The following is a 16,359-nucleotide window of genomic DNA, read 5'->3' as shown; positions in this document are numbered from 1 at the left end:
GGCTTTCCGGTCATCATCACTGCGAGGATCAAGGACACCAAGAATGCGTGCGACGTACGAGATTTGCATGGTGAAGAAGATTGCCAGGAGGACAAATCCTTTGTCACACAGGAGAAGATCAGCGCCGAAGGAAAAGACACGTGGACCCTCTATCTAGCGTAAAAGCAGACGGATTCTTCAAATTGAAGTTTTACAACTGAAGGCGGCAGCAAAGAGGAGTCCGCTGACGACATTGACGATAGTGCTTCACAGAGGTTATCAGCTGCGATGCACCCTGGACGTGCGTCGACGAAAGTGTCGTGGCTAAAAATCACCGATCCGGATGTCGTGGACTTCATGCATGGCGTCAAATCTGGGGCCATCAGTGACGGGAGGTGGCAAAAGAATGGATAAGACAGACAAGCTGTTAAGCTTCAACTTCGCAACTGCAGAGGCCGACTCACTTCATGTCCTTGTTCTAAAGGTGCCCGAGTACGTGAAGGAGAACTTGCAGGAATTTTTTGAGAAGAAAGAGCTTTGTAACAAGATGGAAGGCGCGGAAGGTTGGTTTACATCTCGTCCGACAAACCCAATTAAGCACTAAGACTAATTGCTGTGTCTCCCAGGGTCGTCTCGATGCGGTGCAGGCTGGAACATTGTTTTCGGTGTTGCAGCTTTTTTCGTGAGCGTGTACCTGTACTCAGTGGATGCAAACCTTATCCGAGGCATCTTTAACGACTTTCATCACCACAAGAGACCATCCTTCGTGTGGTCGTTTGGGCCCTATCCGCGCTGGCGGGAATCGGTGGAAAGTACGTCGACTACCAGGATCACGCCGAAAAAGTCTACATCCAGCGCCTTGACAGCTATGGGACGTTTGAGATCGCCGCAAACGCCGACCCAGAACAAGGTTGTTGCATTCCCATTTGTACGCATCGCAAAGTGCAATTTCGACTGATAATACCCCAGTAACCGAATGCCCCTGGTGAAGCGTAAGCAGGAAACATGAAAGCCCTGAATTTGGGTTACTTAAGGCATTTTGCTCAATATTTACAAAATGAGGTTTATTGATGCTTTCATCAGACATATACAGCTCTGCACCCCGTTGTCACGGGGGTGGACCATATCGGATTTGCAAAAAAATCAGATTTTAGCAAACAAACAATCGTATATTTGGAGTTAGGATCATCACATCCGGAAGTTTATTAAAAGTCCAAGGGCGCGAAAACGGGGTGCAGTACTGTACAGAACAGTACTTTTATTGCAGGTACTACTTCAAAGTACATGTAGTATTTTTATACCGGTAAATATTATAATGGTAAGTTGAATTTAGTACTTGAATTGAATCGGATTCAGTAAATCCGATTCACTTCAAGTACTAATACCTAGTGAATCATGCACTGGGTCTTGTTGACGTTTTGCGCAAGCGTTTCATGGGAGCCAGAATGGTGGACTTGGATCCTCGATTCGCTTTTCGAGTCGGCGGCAAATTGCAGCTTGATGTAAACACTCCTGCGTGTTGAGGGCAGTTTCATTCTCAAAATCTCCAGCTTGGCATGGCATTGACTTTGAAGTACGCGATCGAAGGCTTTCCGGTCATCATCACTGCGAGGATCAAGGACACCAAGAATGCGTGCGACTTACGAGATTGCATCGTGAAGAAGATTGCCAGGAGGACAAAGCCTTTGTCACACAGGAGAAGATCAGCGCCGAAGGAAAAGACACGTGGACCCTCTATCTAGCGTAAAAGCAGACGGATTCTTCAAGCTGGAGTTTTACAACTGAAGGCTGCAGCAAAGAGGACTCCGCTGACGACATTGACGATAGTGCTTCACAGAGGTTATCAGCTGCGATGCACCCTGGACGTGCGTCGATGAAAGTGTCGTGGCTAAAACGCACGGATCCGGATGTCGTGGACTTCATGCATGGCGTCAAAGACCTGGGGCCATCAGTGACGGGAGGTGGCAAAAGAATGGATAAGACAGACAAGCTGTTAAGCTTCAACTTCGCAACTGCAGAGGCCGACCCATATCATGACCTTGTTCTGAATGTGCCCGAGTACGTGAAGGAGAGCTTGCAGGAATTTCTTGAGAAGAAAGAGCTTTGTAACAAGATGGAAGGCGCAGAAGGTTGGTTTACATCTCGTCCGACAAACCCGCTTTAGCACTAAGACTAATTGCTGTGTCTCCCAGGGTCGTCTCGATGCGGTACAGGCTGGAACATTGTTTTCGGTGTTGCAGCTTTTTTCGTGGGCGTGTACCTGTACTCAGTGGATGCAAACCTCATCCGAGGCATCTTTGACGACTTCCATCACCACAAAGACCATCCTTCGTGTGGTCGTTTGGGCCCTATCCGCGCTGGCGGGAATCGGTGGCAAGTACGTCGACTACCAGGATCACGCCGAAAAAGTCTACAGCCAGCGCCTTGACAGCTATGGGACGTTTGAGATCGCCGCAAACGCCGACCCAGAACAAGGTTGTTGCATTCGCATTTGTACGCATCGCAAAGTGCAATTTCGACTGATAATACCCCAATAACCGAATGCCCTGGTGAAGCGTAAGCAAGAAACATGAAAGCCCAGATTTGGCTACTTAAGCATTTTGCTCAATATATTGCAAAATGAGGTTTATTGATGCTTTCACCAGACATGTACAGCTCTGCACCCCGTTGTCACGGGGGTGGATTATATCGGATTTGCAAAAAAATCAGATTTTAGCAAACAAACAATCGTATATTTGGATTTAGGATCATCACATCCGGAAGTTTATTAAAAGTCCAAGGGCGCAAAAACGGGGTGCAGTACTGTACAGAACAGTACTTTTATTGCAAGTACTTCTTCAAAGTACATGTAGTATTTTAATACCGGTAAATATTATAACGGTAAGTTGAATTTAGTACTTGAATTGAATCGGATTCAGTAAATCCGATTCACTTCAAGTACTAATACCTAGTGAATCATGCACTGGGTCTTGTTGACGTTTTGCGCAAGCGTTTCATGGGAGCCAGAATGGCGGATTTGGATCCTCGATTCGCTTTTCGAGTCGGCGGCAAAATACAGCTTGATGTAAACACTCCTGCGTGTTGAGGGCAGTCTCGTTCTTAAAGTCTCCAGCTTGGCATGGCATTGACTTTGAAGTGCGCGATCGAAGGCTTTCCGGTCATCATCACTGCGAGGATCAAGGACACCAATAATGCGTGCGACTTACGAGATTGCATCGTGAAGAAGATTGCCAGGAGGACAAAGCCTTTGTCACACAGGAGAAGATCAGCGCCGAAAAAAAATACACGTGGACCCTCTATCTAGCGCAAAGGCAGAAGGATTCTTCAAGCTGGAGTTTTACAACTGAAGGCTGCAGCAAAGAGGACTCCGCTGACGACATTGACGATAGTGCTTCACAGAGGTTATCAGCTGCGATGCACCCTGGACGTGCGTCGATGAAAGTGTCGTGGCTAAAACGCACGGATCCGGATGTCGTGGACTTCATGCATGGCGTCAAAGACCTGGGGCCATCAGTGACGGGAGGTGGCAAAAGAATGGATAAGACAGACAAGCTGTTAAGCTTCAACTTCGCAACTGCAGAGGCCGACCCATATCATGACCTTGTTCTGAATGTGCCCGAGTACGTGAAGGAGAGCTTGCAGGAATTTCTTGAGAAGAAAGAGCTTTGTAACAAGATGGAAGGCGCAGAAGGTTGGTTTACATCTCGTCCGACAAACCCGCTTTAGCACTAAGACTAATTGCTGTGTCTCCCAGGGTCGTCTCGATGCGGTACAGGCTGGAACATTGTTTTCGGTGTTGCAGCTTTTTTCGTGGGCGTGTACCTGTACTCAGTGGATGCAAACCTCATCCGAGGCATCTTTGACGACTTCCATCACCACAAAGACCATCCTTCGTGTGGTCGTTTGGGCCCTATCCGCGCTGGCGGGAATCGGTGGCAAGTACGTCGACTACCAGGATCGCGCCGAAAAAGTCTACAGCCAGCGCCTCGACAACAATGGGACGTTTGAGATCGCCGCAAACGCCGACCCAGAACAAGGTTGTTGCAGTCGCATTGTACGCATCGCAAAGTGCAATTTCGACTGATAATACCCCAATACTGCGCTCACAAGAGGCAGGTTGCTGGGTCAGCAACCGCCTGTGAACGTACATTCTGCGTAACTAAAGTCAAGTCAATCTAGGCAGGCCACCCTCACGGTGGTCATCGATGTGCCTTCCACACAATGCCTCTATGTTGGGTTAATAGGCCAAATGCTTCAAATAGCAACTTTTTTTTGCAGCTGATGGATTTGAAATGGCTTCAATGCCATTGAATCAATGGTGCAAAACACTTTTTAGTAAGATGTGCTCATAGTCCTACAAGTCGTTTGTTTTTTCTGTCAACATGAGCGTCGAGGGTAAGATAGTAGATTTCTCGTGTCTTCAGGAGGTGAGACTTGCCTTGAAATGCGATTTCACTGGTGTCATGGCATGTCTCGGTGCGTGTATGGGATATTGAGAACGTCAATACTTCTGGTCAAGATATAAATAGATACATGTGTACACATTGGCCATGATTGGCTCATATGGTGTGAAAAACAGAAGTTGGCAAAAGTAATATCAATCGAATAACTGTTGCATCTTTGTACGGAAAACTTATTATTGCTTCTTCTTCCCCAATATTTTCTAATTTATAAAATTATTTTGCAATACTAATGGTCTTTCAACATTTTAGTAGCAATAATTGTGAGGGTTTTTTTATTGCAGTAATTGGTCAAAGTACCATATTATTGACTACATGTAGTCCTGTATTGCAATCCAAAATAATGAGCCTGAAAACAATAACATAATAACGTATTTTATTTTCTGTAAAACGATGCATTTTGACCTGCAAGCCTTTAACGGCATTGAACAATTTGTTCATCCGGAATGATGAAGAGGATGCGTGTCGTGACTGTCGATAGAGGCATATCGATTTTGAGGACAACGAGACTACAACTTTCCGTGACTTGGCAAAGCAAATGCTGGAGTCACGCGAGCCTTATTTGTATGGGGTGGATGAGCTGACGCTCTATCTGGCGAAGCGAGATGGCAAATGGCTGCGAAGTGACTCTTATGACGTTGATCTGTTCGTGTGGGGTGAGTTTCCAGACTCCATACGGGCACTATTAACCGAGGAGAACAAGGTGGATCTCAGAGACCTCGCGTGCAACTTTGACTTTCGTCGCGCGGATTGTTTCCCGCATGATGAAATCCATATGATCCTGGATCCTCCAGAGCGGGTCAAGCGCCTGTATCGCCAGCATCGACAGGAAACCCAACATTTTAATGAGAGACTGCGCCGTGCAGGTAAGATTTAAAGGCAAGCGTCTTGTATTCGCATTAACTAACGAAAGTTCGTTGCTGCTACAGCTATCGCGCGTGCAGCGAGACGTGCTTGTGCTACTGAACGTTCCGGATCGGGACTCCTTTGCGGTTTTGGTACGGCGCTGCTATCGCCATGGAAGTCGTTGGCTTCAATTTTTGCGAAGGTGGAGGGATCGCGGGTGGGAAAATGAATTATGTTGGTCTGCGAACTCACTCCTCGTCCGGGTCGCAACTTGGGCTGATTGTTCCGAAATTCGGAACTTCCGATGAAGCGTACGACAAGCAAGAAACAATATGAAAACCGCGGCTTCGTTACTTTTACTGTTTACTGATTATTTTGCAAATGAGGAGTTCATACTATTTATTATTAATAGTATTACATGAACAGAACGTTTCTTCATTTGCTAGCACTATTGTACTTAGTGCCAGGGGTGACAACAAGATGGGCGAGACAGACATGCTCGACTTCGCAACAGCAGAGACCACGTCGCTTCAAATCTTTCTGCAGTCTTCTTCACGATGCAGTCTTGTAGGTCGCAAGTCCTCTTGGTGTTCTTGATCTTCTTGTCGGAGATTTCATTGACTTTGAAGTTTGGGATCGAGACTTCGCGGATATTGGAGCGATCGACTGCAACGTCAAAAGGTTTTGCTAGATCAAAATTTCATTGATGCACGGGGACCGAGAGGCAGCACTGCACGTAGGTTCTCTATTTGAATTTTGTACTTTTGTTATCTGGCTTTAAATTGAATGTCAAGAGCGAATTGAAGCGCTAAAGCGTGAGCCAACTGTCGCTATACCCAACACCAGATGCCACTCATCTTGCATCGTACTGAAAGGGTGGCAGCCATCGATTTTAAGAGTGAGATCGAAATTTTCGAGTCTGTGCAGTCGGTTGAAGGAAGCACTACATGTAGCTGAACAGCACCCGAGACAACGCTCCTCCAGACAATTTTCTCTGTGCATACTTCACCTCAAGCTGCCACTAAAACATGCCCAATTTCATCACTGCAGTCTGCCATTAGCGATCAGCAACACGTCGAAATCTAGGAACAAACAAGCAAGCTGCCACTGGTATTATTTGGGCATCGACTGGCTCGACCAGGAGCAGGAGTAGTAGACGACAACCACACATTGAGTTGTCATCTGAAGAGACAGAGTTCCGTGCTGTGGCTCGTCATCTTATAGCCAAACGGCTCTTTCCTAGTAAGTTTATCTGACGAAGACGAGCAGGAAAGTTAAGAAAACAGGCTCTTCTCATTGATGTTTTTGTATTGTAGTTCCCTCTTTTTGCATGAAGTATTTCGTATGTTTGCTCGAAGCACAAAGTACCGCTTCTAGCCTCGCAGTCAACGCAGATCACACGGACGAGCGCGACGCGATGAGCGTCATGGCGGCGGCCCGCGGGATTCGCAGCGAGTTTTGCAGATTGGTGAGACACTGTTCGTGCAGATAGTCACGAAGTAGCGTCTTGAGTGAGCGGCAGGCGAACTGGTAGAGCTTCTGATAGCTCTCAGGTTGCGACTTGAGCTGCTCGGGCGACACGTGAAACTCATGGAGGCACAGCTCAAGCCACAGCGCGTCGTCGTTGCTCAGGTGGCGCCAAGAGCGGCACACACTGCGTGCTGAGCAAAGCGACGGACCGTCTAGGAAGCTCAACACGACGTGGACATTCTCATCGCAAGTGAAGTCCAAGAGGCTCAACGGACGTTTGTCTACGTTGGGGACGTCACAAGGGCTCAACGAGCGTAGCCACTCGGCCACGGCGCGAGAATTGGGCGACAGGGCACCACCCACGGGGGCGACCAATGGGTGGAGGATAATTGCACGAGAGGTAGAGAGGTTCATTGGTCGTAGAGAAGAAGGAGAACGAAGAGCTACTTGAGAGATGCAACGGGTGTCGAAGTTGCGATGATGCACTGATTACGACTATGTGCGCCACATGAAATGTGTGCAAGACACCAGCTGTCGAAAAACCCACGGGCTACAAATGTTTTTTTTGTGTCTACCCACGGGTTTAGGTGCGCTTTGAATTTTAAACTGGTCCATTGAGCCCTAGGGTCTTATTCAACAGCTTCGATGGCGGTCATGTCGCCGCAGCCATCCGGGGGCCCTTTCCTGTCCCCCACTCGCGGCGACGCCCTCAAGAAGCGTCCGATGTCGTCGCCATCAGCTGCGGGTGACAAGCCCCCTAAGACCCCGGGAAGCTCCACCGTTGGCCGTAAGCGTAAGAGTCCCAGCACACAGCCAAGCAGCAATGCTACGACACCCGCCTCCAACAAGAAGAGGACGCGGCTGTCTATTGGCACGCCCGGCAAAGTGACGCCATTGGCCGACGTCCGTGAGCGAGAAGTCCAGCGAACCTTCACGGAGCATGAGGTATCTGAAGTATACAAGGCAATCCGTAAGCAGACGGGAAGTCTTGGTGGCAACGCAGCCGGTGGAGCCATCTACGGAGAGATCACTCAAGCGTCGTTCCAAAGAGTAGTTGACTATATGAAGGAGAAGTGCGAACTCTCCAAGAGCAGCCGCTTCATCGATGTGGGATCAGGACTGGGCAAGCCCAATTTCCACGTAGCTGTGGACCCTGGCGTACAGGTCTCGTACGGCATCGAACTTGAGGAACTTCGTTGGCATCTGTCACTGCACAACCTACGCAGCGTCTTGTCACTGGACTCGCAACGCAAGAAACCTCTAGCGACGGTATTCACAGCGGGAGATATCACACACGCGCACTCGTTCGAACCCTTCTCCCACGTGTATAGTTTCGATGTGGGATTCCCGCCGGACGTGATGGACAAGATGGCCGATATGTTCAACCGCAGTTCAGCCAAGTACTTTGCCAGTTTCCATGCACCACGTAAAGTCGTGGACATGTACGGGTTTTCTGTAGAGAATGTCGGACGAGTGGCGACGTCCATGGCAGGTTCAAGTGAGGGACACCAGTGCTACTTCTATCGACGTGTAGCGTCCACTGATGAGGAGAGTGAGTCGGAGAATGAACAGGTGTCGGTGAAGATGTCGCCTCCCAATAACAGCACGAATGGTCCACCGATGGCTGTGGATCCTCTCTTTAGTAAGGGTATCGAACTGCTGAAGGGCGGTAGAGAGGGCATGGTCGAGTGGATTGCAGACTTCTTTGGCCAAGCGAATGCCGGACGCACCCGTCGTCAAAAGCGTGAGCTGCGTGAACGCCCCATGGACTCGTACTACCCCACCGTCAAGTCTCATGTAACAGCGGGACGGAAAAGCACCAGGAAGATGCCGAGAGCGACCAAACGCAAGATCAACCTGCGTGTCTAAGCTGTTTGCTCTACTGTTCAAAAGCAAATTACTACAGTACAACAAGCACTTTGTAGTTAAAAAGGGGGGAACACAAACACATGCATTTTAACGCTCTATCGCTTTGTATTGCTCCGTTCCCTACTCTGTTGTTCGACTTGCTTCAACGAAGAGTTTTTTCTGCAGTGGTGTGAAGATGTCGCCGCCTGCGTGGATGCAGGAGATTAAATAGGTCACATCCTTGCTCTCGAAGCGTTCCTCCTGACGGAACTGGTCCAGCTCGTCGCCAAACGCAGTGGTGAACTCGTCCATGTACAGCTGCTGGAATTCGTTCTGCATGACGGCATCTCCAGGCGTCGTCGACTCACTAGCCAAGTGCTCGTTTAGATCGTGCTCAGCCGACGCTAGCAGCTCGTGGCTCGCACGCGCGGTCTTTCGTACGACGCCCAGTCGTGCATACTTCTTGGCGGCGTCTTCGGCCTCGTCGCCAGCCGCCACGAGGTCCTGCAGCAACAAAGTGGTGGACGTGTCGTACTGTTCGTCCTCCTCGCTCTCCATATCTTCGTCTTCGTCATTGTGTCCATTCTGGCTGTTATCGTACGCATTCTTCAGTGTCTTTTGCAATTTAGCAAGCGTTGCAGACGCCTCTAGACTCTTAGCAATGAGATCGGCACAGCGCATACATTTGTCTGTGGCCTCGTTGAGCAATTTCTGTCTCTGTTCATCGTTCTCAACCTCCGCAACAGCAGCAGAAGCGTCCTCCACTCGCGCACACACTCCGCTAGAAGGTTTGAACGCGTCCTCGCCCAACGCCGCGATCAGGCGGTCGTAGCGCGCCACAAGCTGTGCAGCCTTCCCGTCCATGGAGTTTGAGTGGCTGGCCGAAAAAATGAGTCAAAAAGTCGTTAAAACGCGGGAGGTCCTTCTCTGATATGTTTTATAATAGAGGTTACCTTTTTGCAAGAAAATTGACAAATGTACTTGTTTTGAAGTAATACAGTCCACCCGACCAGGTACAACCAAGCTTTACCACCCACTTCATTTATCAAGCTGCTACGACACACGAAGCTGTACACGGCAGTGTTCGTCTTGACGCTCTCGCTGAGACACGACTTTTATCCCCGAGCGGCGTTAAAAGTGCTCAGTCGAGAATTTGCTGGCTGAAGCGCAAGTGGCAGAGTGCTAGAAGAAAAAAGAGACTCATCTCGTCGGCTGAGATCTCACGTCTGTCCATGGACACTCTGAGTTTACCCAGCATGTCACTGGAGCTCACACGGCTCGCAGGCCTCGCCACGTCCGACTTGTGGACGTGGCTACGCTTACGACTCGCCATCTTCACGCGCGTCGGCGCCAAGGCGGCGCACAAGACGTCTCGTCTAGCAGCTGATGTACGCGGCCATGTCGAAGAGCAAAATCCGTACGCAGTGGGTGGTGTGGCCACACTTGTAGCTGTCGCGCTGTTGCTCGGCGTACTGTTCATGTGGGTTGCGTCTCGCCAAGTGCGACCGCGTAAGACGCAGCCCAAGGCCGAGAAGCCTCCGTCGCCTACATCAAAGCGTCTGCGTCACAGCTCGAGACATTCCAAGTCCTTCTCCGACCTGCTACAAGCTGAACGTGAGCGTATGCAGGATAACCGCCAACTAGAACTAGAAGACCATATCACGTTCCCTAGAGAATTACGTCAGAACTACGGGCCAGAGAACCTCAAGTTTATCTACGATACACTATCCAAAGTCTTCTCCTTCCTACGCGGCGAATTTGTCGAGCCTCTAGCTCGAGATCTGCGTATCTTACGCTTCTCCAAAGGCGAGACGATCTTCGAGAAGGGGCAACTCGATGGCTCCATCCTCATGATCGTCAACGGGTCAGCGTCCCTTACAATCCACGGAGACAACGAAGAGCAGAGTTTCTCCAAGTTATTAGGACGTGGTGACACCCTCACGTCATCTTTACCTTTACTTACCGTCCTAGTAAACGAGCTACACGACGGAGAATGCAGCGACCTCGTGAAGAAAGTATGCGGGAATTTATCTGCACGCGCACAAGAGGACGGTACGCGGCTGTTTAAAATCCCGACGTTAGCGATCAAAAAGGTGCTGGAAAAATACCCCGAAGCGCTCTACCGACTGTCCCAAGCAGCTTTAATCCAAGTGGAGAAGATCACGTCCAAGTCTCTGATCGATCACTTCGGGTTATCATCCGAGATCATCAACGTGGCTCCACTATTGACACAAGAGACGGAGAACGCGTCGGTCAACGAGATCGTGGACAATGTGGCAGATTCTATTGGGTTATATGACGCAGAGTTACGTTCGACATTCGCTAGTTGCGCGAAGATTATTAAACGCACTAAGAAGCAGACGATCCGTGAAGCTGGCGACAGTACGAGTGCGTTGGGTGTTCATGTTGTACTGTCCGGAGCGGTTAGTGTTCAGGTCGCTCTAACGCCGCAGAAGTATGCAGAGCTGTACAAGGCTACAAAAGGCTGTGAAGTGGGGATCGCGACGTGCTTTGTGGGCTCGCATTACGTCGGTACACGCCATGTTTGTCTTGAAGACACGACGCTGTTGTGGATCCCTGACGCTCTCTTCTGCAGCCTATTGCAGATGAATTCTGTGGCTGTGAAATGCACACGACACTTGCTGGCACAGTACTCGGAGCTGGTGTGTATGGCCGACACGTCGTTCGATTGGCTGCATCTTCACAGTGGCGAAAGTCTGTTTGATCGTGGAGATCTGTGCGATTCAGTGTTCACGGTTATTAGTGGTCGACTTCGAGCTGTTCAGGTGCATTCGCATCGTGGCAAGGAAGTGGAAACGAGTAATGAACTCGTGCGTGGAGCCACGCTTGGTGCGATGGACATGCTGTCAGCTGGACCCAGTAACTCATCGGTGTTCGCGATCCGTGACTCGCAGATCTCGCAGATGTCGCGTAATGTGTTCGACTATGTGGTGAGTAAATACCCGTCCGTGCTAATTCATTTCACGAAGAACTTGGCTCGTCGAATGCCAACTCCTCGTGTGGAATCACAGAAGACTGATGTGACTGGCGCAAAGTCTCGCAGTAACTATCTGCTGTCTCTGGGCTCCAGTGCGACAACTACTGATGGTCAGAAGACAGGCAGCAATCTGCCACTGGGTACTATTGCTGTTCTCTCGCTGACGAAGATGACGAAGATCCAGACGTTCTGTTCGCACTTGGAGATGTCGCTGAAGACGCTAGCAGAAGTGGAAACCGTGTCGTCGCAGAAAGCCAAGGCGTTTCTAGGAGAGCAGTGGATCAGTAATTCTCGTGTGGCCAGAGCTAATCTCTCGACCTGGATGGGAGATATTGAGAGTACCAACGAGTTGGTAATCTACGAGGCTGATCAGCAATTAACAGCGTGGACGAAGCTCTGTTTACGTCAAGCAGATCACATCTTACTGCTCTGCTCGGACACACATCCTCAACAAGCGTTTGTGAGCGACATGGTGTCGATTTTGGAGGATGCATGGGACAAGAGAGACGCCGAGATCAGTGTCGTTCGTATCCGTGAAAAGGACTGGACGCTGACGGCTATCGACGCTGCTGCGAAGCTGGAGGCGAAGGGATCATCACGTTCCTATGCGTTAAAGAAGAGATTGAGACTGCAGATGGACAGTCCGTTGCTGCCGCGTTTCATCCTCCCGATGGAGAAATACGAGTGGATCAGTGGCTTCCACAACGTCCAAGTTCCGTTTGAAGACCATCGCTCGGATTTCATGCGTCTAAGTCGTCGAATCACTGGAAATGCCGTCGGTTTAGTGCTCGGAGGCGGTGGAGCGAGAGGTTTAGCACACATTGGTGTACTCCGCGCACTTGAGGAGTGTGGTATCCATGTAGATGTCGTTGGTGGTACCAGTATCGGCGCGTTTATTGGCGGGATATACGCGATGCATCCGAACAATTTAGACCTCGTGGAGTCGAAAGTGCAGCAGTTATCGGCAGGTCTTAGCAGTATCTTCGAGAAGCTACGAGACCTCACACTGCCCATTTCCTCCTTCTTCAATGGCAGTCGCTTCAACCAGAGTATCCGTGCGCTCTTCTACGACTTGTCGATTGAAGATCTCATGCTTAACTACTTCTGCGTGTCCACGGACATCGCCAAGTCCCGTATGAGTGTCCATCGCAGTGGTCCAGCGTGGAAATATGTGCGTGCGTCGATGAGTCTACAAGGCTATTTCCCTCCAATCTCGGAGAACGGCTCGTTGCTACTGGATGGAGGCTACATGAACAATCTTCCTGCTGATGTCATGAAGGAGGAAGGAGGCATCAAGTATATTTTCGCCGTGGACGTGGCCAGCGAGTCGTGCACGGATTGGTACGATTACGGAAGTGCCTTGTCGGGCTGGTGGCTGCTTTGGAACAAGCTCAATCCGTTCTCCAAGACAGTGGCGGTGCCGTCTATGGGTGACGTGTCTGCGGCATTGGCGTACGTGTCGTCAGAGCAGCACAAAGACCGCATCAAGGAAGAGTGCGTTGATCTGTACTTGCGTCCTCCTGTCAAAGACTATGGCACTCTGGAGTTCAACAAGAAAGATGAGATCATCCAAGTTGGCTACAAGTACGCGTTGCCTCGTGTTAAAGCCTGGATGGATCGAGTGCTGGACGCCGAACCTGACGCTGATATCAAGCAGACGACTCCTCCGTCCACACCTGCCAAGGTCAGTACGACGTAAGGAGACAACCTTAAATCTTGTGTGTCTGGAGAAGTATAAGGACACAAGAGGTTAATGAAATTGGACGCCAAGTTTTGAGAGAAATACGTTAAAAGTCTATTGAGTTTTTGTTGTCTTATGCGGAGCAGAAGGACGTCTCGGAGATACGTGGCATGCCATCGACACTGTGCGACTTGACCATCGACATCACGTTGTCTTTAGCTGTCCGTAGGAAGAGCATACCGAGAAAAGAGAACTGCGTGAAGAGAATCGCGAACTCGGCTTCGTTCACCGCCCACAAGTTGGTTTGCGTCTCTTCTTCTTCATCGATATATTTGAAAAAAACCTCGACGAGTGGTTCCGGACATTCCAGTATTGAGAACGCCACGACGAAGTGTTCGCGTGTAAGTACAGTTTCTTCCTTTGGACCACTCTTCTCTTCGAGTGCGTACATTTTCTGTATCGCCGAGAAAACCATTCTAGCGAACGACTCGTGGTGACTCCGCAGTGCACGAACGCCGGCGCAAAAGTCGCTGGCACTGATGAAGCCATCGTGGTCTTGATCCAGAAACTGCACGAAAGATTTCTCGTCGATAAACGGCGACAAGCCAAGTCCCTTTGCTATCACATGAGCTCCATCCAGTGGGATCCGGTTGTGGCCTTGAACACAGAGCTGTCGGATCATCATTTCCACAGTTTTTTCATCCACAAGCACTTGGAAATCTGCTTCGTTGTCGTCAAGAAGCAGTGAAGCCATGAACGTCCCCATGTTCTGAGACTTGCGGTCGATATTGAAGCGTTGCAGCTTCGTCATCATACTGGCACTGAGGTCACGGTCTTCTTCGTGCTCATCTTGGTTAGAAACGTCTCGTGTGATCCACGGGTGCGTTGACACCTCGTCTATGGTGATACGGTCTTGCACACGCACTTCAAGCATACGCGCCACCAGCTCCTTGGCCGATCCAGAGACGTGTGCCCAATCTCGCGGATCGAAAGTGAAGTCGCCTCTAGCAATCTTAAGCAAGACTTCCACTTCGGAATCGCCGAAGAAAGGCGGATAGCCCACTAGTAAGATGAAGAGAATGACGCCGGCACTAAACACATCGGCGGCCTCGCTGTACGCGTGGGACGAAATGACCTCCGGAGCCATGTATCCGATGGTACCAGCCATCGTCTTGCCTTGATCCAGAGGGTTCTGCTTGCCGTTGATCATCCGAGCAAGTCCGAAATCGGTGAGTAGGATCTTGGAATCTGCGTCTTCGGACGAGAACAAAATGTTCTCTGGTTTAATGTCCAGGTGAAGGATGTTGTGTGCGTGCAGAGCTTGTAAAGCTGACACTAGTTGTCGCATGATGTCGGCAGCGTCGGTTTCCGAATACTTACCGCGCTGCACGATCCGGTCGTACAGTTCTCCGCCCGTACACATTTCTTGGATGATATAAACCTTCTGATGTTCTTCGTAAACCTTGTGGATCCTGATGAGATTCGGATGTTGGATGTTGTTCGTGATGTTGCGTAAGATCTCCACCTCTGCCACCACTTGTTCGCGGTTTCGGAACTTGGCTACATCCAACACCTTGACTGCGTACACTGTACCATCACGTTCGTCCTCCAATTTCTGTACGACGCCGTTGCCGCCTACACCCAGTACAGCTCCGAGTTTGTAGTGTCGTAGCCACACGAGAATGTCGATACAGTCCGACAGAGCCACGAGCCAACGTCGCTTCGTGGTGGTATCTCGAGCTCGAAGCATCCACGGCTTCTCGTCCAGAGCTGGCGTAATACTCAGCGTGGTATCGTCCATATCTTCCAATTGTGCGTCGGCTGTGAGCATCACCTTCCTCTTGGGCTTACTGTTCCTCCTAGTGCCACTAGCAGTTGCTGTCGTGACACTAAAAGCCCCCGAGTCTTCATAGTAGGCAAGTTGTCGCCCGTCTAGCTCCACGTAGCGCAATTTCCACTTCTTACGCCAGCGAAAGCCGCGTTTCTCGAGCGCTCCGGAGACCACGGGGGCTTTGACCCAGAGCTCCTGGCCTCCATGTCTCTCTGTGATGGTGTGAGGCAGTGACAATCGTCGTGAACCACTACTGGAAGATGAGCTTTTGTTCGACAAGTGACGAGTGGGTCTTGTGTCGTCCGGTGTGACTGACAGTCTTGAAACACTGTCGGACGAGCGTTTGTTGCGTCGAAAGAGGCTGCATCGAGGACTGGATGTGTGTAGCGGAGACTCACCCAATGTGAGGCCGCTGGCGTTGCTCAGCTCCTTTTCCATAGAGTCTTGAGACTGATGATGCCGCCCTGAGAACATTTGCCGAGGTGGCGGTTGTCGGTATCAATTGATGCAAATATTGTGGCTATCGCTGTTGCTTGAGTGGCTCGTAAGCAGGGAATTGCGGAATGACCAGGTGAAGTTCATCGCTTTGCCACCTGTTTATCCACCTTTTCTGCACAAGCCGTCATTCACGCGACAGATTTCTGGCTGTTGATGCCGGATGGGCGTGGGCGTGATCTTCCTATATTACATGTACGATATTTGGCGTTTCCGTTGGAATCTTCGCTTGGTTTGGACGAAGCGATGGGTTGATGCAGCTACGATGAAGTCATTACCCTGAATATCTTACTCACTCCTTCACTAAAAAGACAGCCTGCTTGGTGCAAAAGGCTTGATGCTGACGCGCTGGACTCGATTTTGCGAGTGACCCGCGGCCAGCGAAGCGACGCAAGACAAGAAATACGCGCAGAATACTTCAAACTTCAAAGTGCAAGCACTGGGTCACCTACTCGGCATCGCATATAGTACTTGAATCACTTGACGCGTGATCCACATTGCAGCGTTGCCAGCGATGGCGTGAGGCAGCCGTGCCTCATTTGTGGCGTCACGTACATCAATCGCGAGCATGATGTCACAATTGAAGTCCCATGACAGCATGCAGTATCCACAAATGCTAAGCCATTCAATTTCTGGGGCTTCTAGAATACTGGAACGAGTTTCATGAGATCCCAGAAATTAACAACCACTTCATTTATCCTTCTAGCATTGAAGTCTCTCCCACTAGCCGGTGAAGATACTTCAGGCAGGG

General features: G+C 50.0%; 5 protein-coding genes across 5 annotated transcripts; 2 read left to right on the top strand and 3 right to left on the bottom strand.

The window, feature by feature from the left end:
• Window positions 1-6,680: 6,680 nt before the first annotated feature.
• Window positions 6,681-7,169, bottom strand: PITG_00420 (F-box protein, putative; the record flags this gene model as incomplete). The annotated part of the gene is made up of 1 exon (XM_002908977.1): window positions 6,681-7,169. One exon carries the CDS (start codon window positions 7,167-7,169, stop codon window positions 6,681-6,683), a length of 489 nt encoding a protein of 162 aa, XP_002909023.1.
• A 223-nt stretch (window positions 7,170-7,392) lies between these two features.
• PITG_00419 (uncharacterized protein) lies at window positions 7,393-8,356 on the top strand (the record flags this gene model as incomplete). The annotated part of the gene is made up of 2 exons (XM_002908976.1): window positions 7,393-8,307; window positions 8,340-8,356. The coding sequence occupies 2 exons, from the start codon at window positions 7,479-7,481 to the stop codon at window positions 8,354-8,356; spliced, it is 846 nt and encodes a 281-aa protein (XP_002909022.1).
• A 388-nt stretch (window positions 8,357-8,744) lies between these two features.
• Window positions 8,745-9,481, bottom strand: PITG_00418 (uncharacterized protein; the record flags this gene model as incomplete). Its single annotated transcript, XM_002908975.1, has 1 exon — window positions 8,745-9,481. One exon carries the CDS (start codon window positions 9,465-9,467, stop codon window positions 8,745-8,747), a length of 723 nt encoding a protein of 240 aa, XP_002909021.1.
• Window positions 9,482-9,859: 378 nt separating this feature from the next.
• Window positions 9,860-13,384, top strand: PITG_00417 (Patatin like protein; the record flags this gene model as incomplete). The annotated part of the gene is made up of 1 exon (XM_002908974.1): window positions 9,860-13,384. The coding sequence occupies one exon, from the start codon at window positions 9,860-9,862 to the stop codon at window positions 13,298-13,300; it is 3,441 nt and encodes a 1,146-aa protein (XP_002909020.1).
• Window positions 13,385-13,415: 31 nt separating this feature from the next.
• Window positions 13,416-15,587, bottom strand: PITG_00416 (calcium-dependent protein kinase, putative; the record flags this gene model as incomplete). Its single annotated transcript, XM_002908973.1, has 2 exons — window positions 13,416-15,432; window positions 15,508-15,587. 2 exons carry the CDS (start codon window positions 15,585-15,587, stop codon window positions 13,416-13,418), a joined length of 2,097 nt encoding a protein of 698 aa, XP_002909019.1.
• Window positions 15,588-16,359: the final 772 nt, after the last annotated feature.

Source organism: Phytophthora infestans, genomic scaffold (genome assembly GCF_000142945.1).
Source record: "Phytophthora infestans T30-4 supercont1.1 genomic scaffold, whole genome shotgun sequence".
NCBI classification, from domain to species: Eukaryota; Oomycota; class Peronosporomycetes; order Peronosporales; family Peronosporaceae; genus Phytophthora; species Phytophthora infestans.
This window is presented reverse-complemented; position numbering and strand designations above follow the sequence as displayed.